This window comes from Vicugna pacos, chromosome 6, assembly GCF_048564905.1.
Source record: "Vicugna pacos chromosome 6, VicPac4, whole genome shotgun sequence".
In the NCBI taxonomy this organism is placed as follows: Eukaryota; Metazoa; Chordata; class Mammalia; order Artiodactyla; family Camelidae; genus Vicugna; species Vicugna pacos.
Window position 1 is genome coordinate 5,434,651 of NC_132992.1, and position 13,209 is coordinate 5,447,859.

The window sequence follows — 13,209 nt, forward strand, 5'->3', positions numbered from 1 at the left end:
TGTTGTCACAGTTTCTGGTGTCTTCTCATCATCTTACTGCTAGAATAACCTTGTGTTAAATGACCTTCTTTTATTAAATTAAAACTTCTTCAGATGCTTCATCATTTGGCTTTCACACCACACTCACCTGAGCTCATGCATGACATACCCATCTCCTGCTCTCTCTTCCTGTGTACCAACCTGCGGCTGCCTTAAGACTTGATTGTTCTAGGAAGTCTTGCCCAAATAACCTTTTCTAACTATGTAGTTATAACTGCAGACCTCTCAGCAATTTTTAGAGTCAGAGTTTACTGTGCGACTTAACTTTCTATTATTTGTGTATCACTTCGTATTATCTCCTGTGCCTCTTCAGGGTTAGGTCTGTATCTGTATATTCCTTTTCTTCTGTACAAGTCTTAGTGTTCTGTTCTGCCCAACTTAAAAGATTGTTGACTAAGTCAGAGTGACAGTGGTTCCTATAGATTTATTTTCTTTCAGGTTTAAGAATGTAAATTTTATTGGATGTTTGGCTGCGAATGGAATGGGAACAAGGTTATGATATATCCATTTGTTATTGGCTGAAATATTTTTCCAAGGTTGTATTAAAGTAGTGCTGTGTTAAAGGAACACCTTTCTTCTGCTATTAGGTCTGAGGTAGATGAGTATATTATATGGAAATGGAAGTAAAACACTAACTGCTTTTGGGCTAAAAATTATAAATTATTGTTTCTTTCTGATATAATTCATACCAAATTTGTCATGTTCAGAGATTTTAAAATAATGGTGCTTATCTTAGTCTGTTTGGGCTGCTATAATAGAATATCATACACTGAGTGGCTTATCAACAACACACATTTATTTCTCACAGTTACGGAGGCAGGGAGCCAGCAGATTTGGTGATGTCTGCTTCTTGGTTCATAAGCAGCTGTCTTGCTGTGTCTTCACACAGGAGAGTTCTCTGGGTTCTTCTATAAGGTCGCTAATCCCATTCACGAGGGCCCTCATGACTTAATCACCTCCCAGAGGCCCCATCTCCAGGTACTACCGGACTGGGGATTAGGTTCAACATGAGAATTTTGAACGGACACAAAACATTCATTCTCTAGCAGTGCTTATTTGGCCACTTAATAATGGCGTTTGTATAGCAAGGGCCTTAAAATGTTCTGAGACTCTCTGTTGCATGTTAGAAACAAAGACTGTATGCATAAAGATGTTCACATCATTATTTATAAGAAGTAGAAGTTGGAAACAACTGAAATATCTAAAAATAGGGAAATGGTTAAATAAATTATGATATATATGCTCAATGGAATATTATGTCTTAAAGTTTATATGCATGTGGTTTATGAAAACAAAATATTTGTGAATCTGTTAGAAAACAGAAGACTAAAAATGGAATATGCAGTATTATGAAAAAATTGAAAAAAATCACAAAAATCAGCAAAGAAATACACAAAAAACATTAAATACAGTTGTTGGCTAAATGGTGACTTAAGCTTTTTAAAATAGTGCTGCTATGAACACTGAGGTGCAGGTGTCTTTTTGAAGTAGGGTTCCTTCTGGATATATACCCAGAAGCGGGATTACTGGGTCATATGGTAAGTCTATTCTTAGTCTTTTGAGGAATCTCCATACTGTTTTCTATAGTGACTGATACAGTTTTGGAATTTTCTAAATTTTTTACACTATTTCTTTAAAAAAAATTTTTTTTTACTTGAAATAACTTGAAACTTACATAAATATTGCAAGAATCATTCAAAGAACTCCCCTGTACCCTTCAGCCAAATTTGCTATATCTATCTATCTTATCTATCTATCTATCTATCTATCCATCCATCCATCCGTCTATCCATCCATCTTTTATTCTAAATCATTTGAGAGTAAATTGCAGGTGTCATGCTGGCTATTCCTAAGCACTTAAGCATGTATTTCATAGGATGAAGGACAATCTCTTACATAATAGCACAACAGTTCTTACTTCAGGGAATTTAACTTTGATACAGAACTATTGTATAATATATACTCTATACTCAAATTTCTGCAGTTGTCCCAATAATGTCCTTAATGGTGCCTTCTCCCTGTCCCCCAAATCTGAGATCATACAGTGTATTTAATTGTCATGTCTCCTTAGATCACTTATTTCTTTTATAATCAGAAACAAATATAATTTCTAAGAATTATGTTCTTAGAAATTCAAATAGATGAAAACAAAACCTTTACATAGGAGGTCTGGAAAGTAATAGCATTAAAATGTTGAAATGTGTTGTCTTTGGATATTGCATTGTTTTCCTTTTTCTTTTCTGCATTTTTAAAACTTTTGTGGTGAAACATTATTATTTTTAATGGGAAAATAGATTGAAATTACTTGCTAAATCTCACCATCTTATAACTGATAACAACATAGCAAAGATTTAAAGATTAATAACAAGAGAAAGGAGACAATGGCTTCTTAAATCAGAATCGTTTATGGTAGGACATTAATTTCACTTCCAAACACTTCAAACATAATCTTCATTTATGTATCATTTTAGGATCAAGCATTTGGGGAGCTAGAAAAGAACAGTGATAAATTCCTACTTGGAACATCATCTTCGGAGAACAGTCAGCCTGCTCATCTTCATGAACTGCTGTGTTCACTGCAGAAACAGCTGCTGGCATTTTGCCATATCAATAACATTAGTGAGGTGTGTGTTAATCTTAGCCTTTCATGGTGAACTCTCAGGGACCTTGAAACTCAGATATTTGGGGAAGCTATGATATTTTTATACCTTGAATCTTCCAAAGTAATAATTTAGGACATTTTCCCCTCAGAACTCAAGCAGTGTGGCATTGCTTCATAAACATCTTCAGCTCTTGTTGCCTCATGCCACAGACATTTATTCACGCTCCGCAAATTTGCTCAAAGAAAGTCCTTGGAATGGCAGCGTTGGAGAAAAATTAAGAGGTATGTTTGGTGCTGGGTTTCATATTTAATCAGTGGTTGTAAAGCCGAATTCTTAACCTTTCCAAAGCCTTAAGAGAGGCTGAAACCTCTGAGTGGCATAGGAATGACCTTGACTCTCCTTCATACTGAAGATCCCTTTAATCTTGCTTTGGGGGTAAGGGTAATAGCGTTTGATTTAATTCATCATGAAAGAGGCTAATTGGCATGACAGGTATAATTTTAAAGAAATTGGATGATACATACTCAAAAAGATTAATATTAAATGGCATAAAATGAGATTTTTGTCTGCTGTTTCTTTGTCTTTCTTTAGCATTTACCAGTGTTCCTCTTCCCTTCTTGAAATGCTTTCTTTTTTCTGGGCTTTTATGTATGTAGTCACAATCCTATATTTACACGTAGTTCTCTGACCACTCTTTCTCTGTTAGTTCATGTAAGCTCCTCTTTCTTGGACATGCTGTTTAATGTTTAAGATCTTCTGAATTTTGCCCTCAACCCTGTTTTCTTCCCAAATGATCTTATTTGGTCCCCTTGTGTTCAACCACCATATGTATTTGACTCCTATATATGCATCTAGCTGAGAATTTCACTAGAGCCTTTCTCTAGTTACCTACTAGGTGTCTTTTCATGATTGTCCCAGAGATAACTAAAATTCAGTAAGTCTGTTCAAAGCCAACTTATTTCTGAGGTTTCCCCACTAAAAAAACGAAATAAACAAACTGAGAAGTTAAAACCATTGCTTACTAGACATTTCTGTTGTTGTTCCACAGGCACCTAAAATTTAATGTGTTTGGATTGAGCTCATCTCTGAGTGGTCCTCCCAGCCCCCAAATACAATGAAATATTGAAACTGAATTGATTTTAAACCAATACATATAATAAAAAGACAGATGCTTTGAGGTGATTTTAATTTTAAAAGAAGAAAACCTGATTTAAAAAGCATAAAAGACTTTCCTCATTAGAACATAAGCACCATGAGGGCAGGAATTTTTAGCTCTTTGTTCACAGCTGTATCCTTTTCCCCTAACAGTGCCTGGTATGTTGTAGGTCTTCAATAAATATTTCTTTAGTAAATTGGAAAGTGAGAATAAATTTGTGAATGAGAAATTCATAATACATTTTAAGGGAAGTAGCTATAATCCTTTGAATTAGTTGGCACAAGGGTATGTGTGCTTTCCCATAAAGTGTCTGTGGGTGGCGCTTTCTGAAAGTGAGTAAATACTGACACTGTACCAGCTACCAGAGAGTTATATAATAATTTAACAAAGAGTTATTGAATTAGTGTATTCCAGTTATAGGCAAAAATAATATTTATTAGTTTTTTTTAAAGTTTATTTGAAACAGTTGATCCATGTTAAATTTCTTACCTTTCACAGATGTGATATACGTCTCAGCTGCAGGCAGCATGCTCTGCCAGATTGTTAACTCCCTACTGTTACTCCCAGTGTCAGTGGCTCGGCCTTTATTGAGTTACCTCCTCGACTTGTTGCCACCTCTCGATTGCCTTAATAGACTCCTGCCAGCTGCCGCTCTTTTAGAAGACCAAGAATTACAGTGGCCTCTTCATGGTAAGTAAAGATAGTAAAGGAGCAAATAATGCTTTTGAGAAAAGTTGTTCCTCTTGCATGCATGAGGCAAATCATATCTGACACTTGGGTATTTAATGTAATCAAAAGATAAGGTTGTTATTGTGTAAGAGCTTACAGTCTAAAGTGGGCAACCGAGATGGGAAAATTTAAGAAAGTTGCTTGTATCTAAGTGTCATGAATAGAGTCTTTATCTGATTGTCAAGTATGAATAGTATATTTCATTGATTCTGACATGCATTTTTCATATTTTGACATGTTTAATTGGGATACGTCTTACACTGGATAACAGGAAAGCATTGTTTCATAACTTAGTCAGCAGCATAATGATATATTTTACAATCAATGGATTGATTTGGTTAAGTTTTATTTTTAAATGCAAAGATTGGTAGTTTTAAATCTCTATTTGACAGTAAAATACTTTGTATTTTGGTTGGATATATAGATAACTGAATGTAAAAGATGAAAATTGGAAACCTATCTTTCTATGTTTTTCTTTTTAGGTACTTTATAGGAAGTAGCATTTTGATTTTAGGCGTGGCACATGAATTCCCTCTTAATTTATAAAATGTTGATGATTTTATTTTATTGAATGTAGCTTAGAATATCATGTCTAGAAAACATCAGTGTGGTTTTCCATTGAAGTCTTATCTGTCCTAAGGCTACCACAAGAGTTTCAGTAGTGAAATCTTAAAAACCTTTCAAGTGAGGTCACATGTTTTATTAGAAAGGATCCTAGACTAAGGCATAAAAAGATTTAGATTTTAGTATTGGCTCTGCTTGTAACTTGGCTGTGTGATCTTGAGCAAGTCTCTTGTAGCTTCTTAAAGCCTTAGTTTCTTCTGGCAAGATTGGAATTGGACAGAATACCTTGAGGGCCCATCCTCTGGCTGTGACAGCTGGATTGAGACAAGTGCTCAGGTTACAGCTGTCAGGATGTTGATTAGACTTTATCTGGAGCCATTCTAGGCTTACTTCTGCTTTTCTAAGGCATCCCAGAATTTGCTAAGGTTTACTCTATTTGTATTAGGTGAGTTGGTGTTATTTTATTTTGGATGTTTGCATCTGTGTTCGTAACTGATTTTTTTCCCATAATTTTCCCTTTTCATGCTATTCTTGCATCATTTTTGCTACCACAGTTATACTAATCTCAGCATCAGTTTTGAATCTTCCCTTCCTTTGAAATAATTTGTGTAATTTAGGGGTCATCTCGTCTTAAAGGTTAGAAGACTTCATCTATAAAACTGTCTGGCCCTGGTGTTTTTTGTAGATAGATTTGGCTGTTAATTTTCTCTCTCTCTCTCTTTTTTTTTTTTTGGTAGTGATTATAGTTCTCTTTCAGCTTTTTGTTTTTTTCTCAAATCCATTTTGGAAATTGGTATTTTTTCAGAAAATGTGATTTTGTTGTTTTTCAAATTTATTGACACAAAGTTGTGTATAATATTCACTCATGGTTTTAAAAAATCTCTAATGTATCTGTGGTTATATACTCTTTTATTTTAAATTTTAAAATTTATGCCATCTTTTTTTCTGAATCGAATCATTTTTATTAGAGATTTTTCCATTTTACTAGTGTTTTCAAATAACCAGTTTTGGAATTTGTTGGTCTTTTCTTTTTTTCTTTTATGATTTCATTGATATCTATCCTTATCTTTATGGCTAAGTGTAGTTTTATTTTTTTTTTAAGTGAAGAACTTTTAAAAACAAATGTATAAAGAGAAACTGTGGGTCTGTATCTTAGTGCAGGACAATCTGAATTCAGGCCTTAAAAGCATTAGACAATACCAAGTGTCATTTTACTAGATCAACTCTTGTTTTGATTTTGGAGAGATGAACTACCTCAGTTACTCAGTCTTATAGTGAAATTTGATCTGGATAATGAAAAGGAGAAATAGAATCCCTTGGGATAATTCTGCCATATACTATTTCACTGTTTATCTTAAAATTGGTAACTTTACAAAGGAAAATTTTATTTGATAGCAATGGTATCTGAATATATTTTAAATTAGCCTAGTAAAGAGAATATATACAGAAAATATTATAATTTGTGTTTGCATTATAAAATAATTTTTGCTTCAGTATCTTATTGCTGTGCAGTAGAAATGAAAAAACTTGAAAGTCTTGGATGTCAGATAAATTACTAATGATTTTGTCTTCAGGAGGGCCAGAACTAATCGATCCTGCTGGTGTGCCGTTACCTCAGCCAGCCCAGTCCTGGGTGTGGCTTGTGGATCTGGAAAGAACAATTGCTCTTCTTATTGGGCGATGTCTTGGTGGCATGCTTCAGGGTTCCCCTGTGTCTCCAGAGGAACAGGACACGGCATATTGGATGAAAACACCACTTTTTAGTGATGGTGTAGAAATGGACATCCCTCAGTTAGGTAATGTGCTTCTCTGCATTTAGAATACATGCTCGTGTTTGCACCTCAGTTGGAGATTTCTCTTAATCTGGGTTTGCTGAATAGAGAACTGACAGAAAACAAATTCAGCATTTGCAGAGTAGGGGATCTGAGACTCAGAAAACCAGTTAATCCTGCAGCATTGTATAGTGAAAAGAGCCCCTGAATTAGGGAAATGTAGGTTTGTTTCCACTCTGTCATTATTTGTTACTCATCGTGAGCAAGTCATCTAAGTAATAAAAATGGGAAAATGCTCGACTACTTGTGTTCTGGGGCTTGGAGGTTATGAAACTGCTTCATAGAATGTAAAGCTCTAGAAGGTTACTTACCATAACTCACCAGAGGTTCACGTCATCAGCGCCTCTCAGATGTGAGTGCCAACCCCTTCTGCTCCCAGTCTGTCCTGTTTTCATGTTGATGCTACCTTGTGTGATTCCTCCACACTTTTTGATCCCCAATTGTGGTATTTTTCCTCCCCATTTATGGTATTTTGGGGTTTCCTTTTCTGCCTCATCTCCCATTTGCCTGCTTTACTGGTAGGCTAACTCTCAGGCTGTCTGAACTTGAGGATTTCTCCAGTGCCTCAACAGATGATCTAGTTGTTTTATCTAGGGTTGGTCCTTTAATGTTTCTGGGCCTCTAATTTCATTCCTTAAAATAATGAGTTACATTAGAAGAAGCCTTGGTCTCATTAGACCTTAAATTTATTATTTCTCTGTTAAGAGAAAGAGACTCATAGAGTGTCTAAGAAGGAAGGTCTAAGAGAAACCTCAATCTAAGAGAATCTCAATCAAGAGGGAAAACAAAAAATAGAAACCGAGATGAAAGTCACAAAGATTCTGCTTTGGAGTTGGAGGATTGGAGAGTAGGAGTGAGAGCTGTTGAAGATTTTTGTCCTTTTCCAAATAGAAATGTATATTCAGTTTCATTTATGAACCAGAAAATGATTTTGGCCATGGCTGAGGAATGTTAGACTGGTACTTAGGAACCTTTGTATAAAAAAAGTAAAATCATAGTTTTTCAAGGGGTATTTAACATCATAAAGTTGGTTCCATTGCTATCAGTGTTTAACTTTGTATTAGTCCCAAATAGCCTCCTGAGGACAAAAGTATTTGTATCTCTGTCTTCCTCATATTTCTGTTATATCTACTGAATTCAGTACCTGGCCTTTGGTCTGAATAAGATCAATTTCAGTCTTAATGTTATTTTTCAGTTTTTAAATTATAAAATCATGGAACTATTAAAATGTTGCATTTTATGTTTAAATACTTACATATACTAGGAAAAAATGTAAATATATGAAAATTCAGTTATTTGGGTTAAATTGACTTTGGATATTAGCCCAAGAACCTATCGCATAGAGAACTACTTTGTTTGCTTTTTCAATGGAAAATGAATTCTGAATGCCGTTGAAAAGTTAGGAACCACCTGAACAAATGTAAATATTAATTGAGAAATTATTCATGTAGGTATCAATATCTTTGATCTCTCATGAATCATACTTAAGTGATTATTTTCCCTAAGACTAGAAAAAAGAAAAAAATCTTGTCTAGTCTCTTTCCCAATGGTCTCATGTTTCTCAACGAGAATATCATTCCACTGTGAACAAGAGATTTCTTTGTTAGACAAGACTGTGCTGCGCATGCAGGATGTTTAGCTTCCCTGGCCCCTCTTTACCGTAATGCCAGAACTCTTCCCTTGAGTGCTACATTGGGTCACGTACCCTTCTGGAGGGATGGAAGGAGTGATACTGCCTCCAAGTGAGAAGCATTAAAGGACTTTACCTTTGTAGCATCTACTTAAAATGGTTTGAAATAGATCATTTCATATGCATTATGTAAATATGGTAAGGTTTTATTTGTAGCACCAGAATTTATGAGGCTTGAAATTGATAACTTGAGTAAATTTTTTTTTTTTTAGATAAGTGTATGAGTTGTCTATTGGAAGTAGCTCTTTCGGGAAATGAAGAACAGAAGCCTTTTGATTACAAATTGCGGCCTGAAATTGCTGTCTATGTAGACTTGGCATTGGGTTGTTCAAAAGAGCCTGCTCGAAGCCTTTGGATCAGCATGCAGGATTATGCTGTTAGTAAAGGTAAGATGAAGAGGATAAAGGGGTAAATATGTAGATAGCTCATAATATGACAAATATATATGTAATATGTGAAAATAGAAAATTACAGGGGCCACCTTATTACTTTTTTATACAAAAGGGAATTTTACAGATAACATTTTAAAAGAAGTTTCTTTTTCCTCTTTGTGGAAAATACCCTGTGTATTTTTAATATGCATGCATCCCACTTGAAGAAAATTCGCTGTGGGAAAATTGAGGTTTATATGAAAGATAAATCCAGAGGCAACATTTTTCTGAAGGATTCTGTACAGTGTAAATGAATCTAGTGGAAGAGTCTTGTTTAATGAATCCCTTGGCAAGCCCTAGTATAAGAACAGAAGGGATGTGTATGGAAGTCTGAGCTCTGGGCCTGGTCATTTTCCTCCTCTGTACAATGCTTGCCCATTTTAGAGTGCTGGTGAAGATATAATTTGAAATACGGTGTTCTATTAAGTACAGTAGTAAAGTGTTCTGTAGATATGTAGTGGTATTTCAATTTCTAATATTATTTGATTACTAAAATTAGTTTTATGTCCAAGTTTTCAAAGGATATACCTGGTTTCTTTTTAGCACCCATGTTTTCCATTATTAACAAAGACCTGGATTTTTCAGAATCACATACACCTAGTTGTCTTTCTCTGTTAAACTTTCTTATCTTATCTCTATTTCTTTGGGTTTTCTTCCTTCTGTGATAAAAATAGTAAAAGTAAAAGTTCTATTTTGTGTAAGAAAAATGAGAAGAAAACACCAGTGAGCTGCTACCTTTGAAAGTTTAATCTCATCCAATTTGTCATTCATTCATGTATTCATTCTATCGTGTTGAGTCCCACCAGTGGTAGAAAAGTATGATAATGGAGGAGAAAAAAAAAGTTTACTTTCTAAGTTGAATTTTCTGATATTCTCATATTTGTATCATTTTCTAGGAATGTGCAGTTAGATTTTCTTTTAAATAATATTGTCACTTGTTACATTGCAGTGAGAACTTTTAAAAAATACACATAAATATAAGATGAATAAAAACTCACTGTACGGCTTTGTTTGCTTATACCTGAATAGTGGGAACAATAAGTAGTGCTTGGAATGAAATGACCATAACTTTAATCAGGGTGTTGTAAAAGGACACATTACTTTAAAAATTGCATAGGAGGGTAATACCTGCTAAATTTGAAACACTGCAAAGGTTACTTTAGCTTGCTTTTAAATTGAATATTAGCCTTCTTGAAATGGAGTCTTGTTTGATTTTAAATCATAGCAGTTCTCAGAATAGCAAGCAGTCCCTTGAAACAGATGATCTCTCAAGAATGTAATGTTCAGAAATTTGTACTGTTATTTTAGGATTCTTTGTGGGCTGTAAGATTTTCTTAAAATGTGGTATGTTTATACTCATTTTTTCACCAGTAAGAATGGTAAATCTGAATTTATTTTTTTACCTAGGCCTACAGAAATGCCTGGAAAACCAAGCTGTAACATTTTTATCTCTTAAAATAGGGGTTTTAGGACAGGATTAAGAATAAATAAAGTTAACATGGGGCTTAATATTTTCCAAGGGTGTTTTTTGTTTGTTTGGTTTTGTTTTTAAGTAGCATGGTAAACCTGTCAAAGTAACAGAGTCTAGCAGACATTCGGGAGTGGGGAAGACAAATAAGCCTCCCATCCCCACTTGGAATCTGCTGAATGTGCTGCATTTTTAAAGTGCAGTGCTGGTATGCTAATTAACATGGAGCTAAAGAGAGCGGCTGACTAGTTCTCATCATCTAAGGCTGTGATTTGAATTTTCAGTTGCATGTACTCACCTCTGTGCAAATGTTGTTTCCTTTCTTACCCACTGAAATGTACAAGTATCCACAGTATCTACTTTATGGCTTCAAAAACCAGTCACGCACATACTAGACTAGTCTACTCCGTATCTCCACTAGGATGTCTAGTAGAGAGTATTCAAAACCACACTGCTGATTCCAGATACCTATCTCCCAGAGTGTTCTTCTTGTGGTCTTCTTTCAGTAAATGCCAGTCACATTCTAAATACGTTTGTAGTCATCCTTGACTTCTCTCATTTTCACATCTGACCCATCAACAGATTCTTTCAGCTCTGCCTTCAAAATACATATGGAGACTGATCACTTCTCACTACCTCTACTGCTACTACTTTGGTCTGAGCTACCATCATTGCTCACCTGAATTGCTACACTAATTACTTCTGCTGTTGCTGTCTTTGTAGTAAGTTCTCTACTTGGCAGTTAGAGTGAGCCCTTTAGGGCACAAATCACATCATGCCATACCTCTGTTCAAAGCTTTCTAATGGACCTTCCCATTTCCCTCAGAGTGGAACCTAGAGGACTTGCAGTGGCCAGCAAGGCCTCGGGTGATCTGGCCCCCAGACAGCTTTCTACTGTCTCCCACCACTCCTGCACATGCACACTTTGCTCTGGTCACACTGGCCTCCTTGCACTCACCTCAGGGCCCCTGGACCTCTCTGCTAAACTGTAGCCTTCTCAGAGACCTTCCCAAACCAGCCTATGTAAAATAGTAAACCCTCATAGTACAGTATTCCCTGTTGTCCTTACCCTGCTTTATTTTTCTCCATAACACTTACCTGTCATATTAATGTTTTTGTTTATTGTCTCCCCCTAACCCCCGCCTCCCAACTAGAATATAAGTTCCATGTAAGATCTGGGGCTCAGTTTTGTTCATCGCTGTGTCCCTAACACAGTATGCAGGATCTAGTAGGTGCATTTGTTAAATAACTACTTAGGAAAATGATAAAATTCAGGTGTTCGATTACTAAAGCTATTAAAATTACCTCTGAACTGTTTTCTGTTAAATGTCAATGCATCATTTTTATTTTCAGACTGGGACAGTGCAACTTTAAGTAATGAATCACTCCTGGACACTGTGTCTAGATTTGTTCTCGCAGCTCTTCTGAAACACACAAATTTACTCAGCCAAGCATGTGGAGAAAGCCGGCAAGTAACTTAAAACTATCCTCAGACAAATATTTGCTCTCATGATGTTAGAAATTAGGTAACTTTTCTATTTTGGTTCTTTATTTAGATATCAACCTGGTAAAAGCTTATCAGAAGTATACCGTTGTGTGTACAAAGTTCGAAGTCGTTTACTTGCTTGCAAGAACCTTGAACTTATTCAGACCAGGTCATCATCAAGAGACAGATGGGTAAAGTTGGAAATCAGTTAATTTCTATGTTTTTCTGCAAGTTGTGAGATACACCACTGTATTGGTTTGTGTGAGGGAAAAAAAATTGTGCCTTAATTATTGCAGATGTTCAATAAATGTCAAATAGTTCTTTTTCTAGTGAAAAAATTGCATGAGTAAGAGACTGGGGGTTTAGTTAACCCCACATTTATCAAATATGATATGGCTGCTAAGAAAGTTTGTACATTCTTAGGCTGAACAAATAACAACAAATTGAATTGTCCAAAACATGAAATATTATTCCTTTATTTTATTCTGATCAGACCACATTTGAATTATCCTATTTGATCTGTAGTGCTATAACTTATAAGGGTTATTAGCAAACTACCTTGGATTGGTGAGGGTCTGAAAATCTTCTTATACAAAAACTGAAAAGTGTCAAAAATGTCTAGCTTAGAGAAGGAAAACAAAGGGGAGCTGCATGATAGCTGCTTTAGAAATACTTAAAGGGCTTCCATGTAGGAGAGAAATAAATGTGTTCCTTGTTATTCCAGAGGGCACAGGTAGGACCAAAGGGTAACATCTGAATGGGGAATCATTGTTAGCTGAAAATACGGAAAAAAGCTTTCTAATAATTAGAATTGTCTACCACTAAAGATAAAGATTATGAACTTCTATTAAGGATGTTAGAGAAGTAATTCTTGCAACAAAAATGAGATGATTTCTAAAGTGCTTGGTAATTCTGATAACATGATCCTGTAATTATGAGTATAGCCTGATACATCACCTTCAGAACTGCTTGCTTTGAAACTTCATACTTGAGATGCTTTGCACTCCATTATTTAGATCTTAGGTTTTAAAAACCAAACTGTCTCTACATTTGTATTATAGTATTCTTTTGGCTTGCACTGATTGAATATTTGTGGATCTGGCTATTTGTTAGTGACCTTGAAAGTCCATGAAGTGTATAAATATACCATTTTGTTGAGGCTCAAATTTTTGAAACTCACACATTATGGCAATAAATACTTACAGATTGTG

The 13,209-nt window shown here is 35.2% G+C and overlaps 1 protein-coding gene across 9 annotated transcripts in view; it reads left to right on the forward strand.

Annotated features, from left to right (window-relative positions):
• The window catches only part of HERC1 (HECT and RLD domain containing E3 ubiquitin protein ligase family member 1), a 175,920-nt gene that overhangs the window by 68,629 nt on the left and 94,082 nt on the right, over positions 1 to 13,209 (forward strand). For all 9 annotated transcript variants that reach the window (XM_072962271.1, XM_031679494.2, XM_072962274.1 and 6 more), the window contains 7 exons: positions 2,511 to 2,663; positions 2,791 to 2,923; positions 4,297 to 4,488; positions 6,666 to 6,887; positions 8,826 to 8,999; positions 11,866 to 11,980; positions 12,069 to 12,189. In XM_072962271.1, coding sequence (XP_072818372.1) covers positions 2,511 to 2,663; positions 2,791 to 2,923; positions 4,297 to 4,488; positions 6,666 to 6,887; positions 8,826 to 8,999; positions 11,866 to 11,980; positions 12,069 to 12,189 — 1,110 coding nt within the window. The remainder of the gene's footprint in view (positions 1 to 2,510; positions 2,664 to 2,790; positions 2,924 to 4,296; positions 4,489 to 6,665; positions 6,888 to 8,825; positions 9,000 to 11,865; positions 11,981 to 12,068; positions 12,190 to 13,209) is intronic.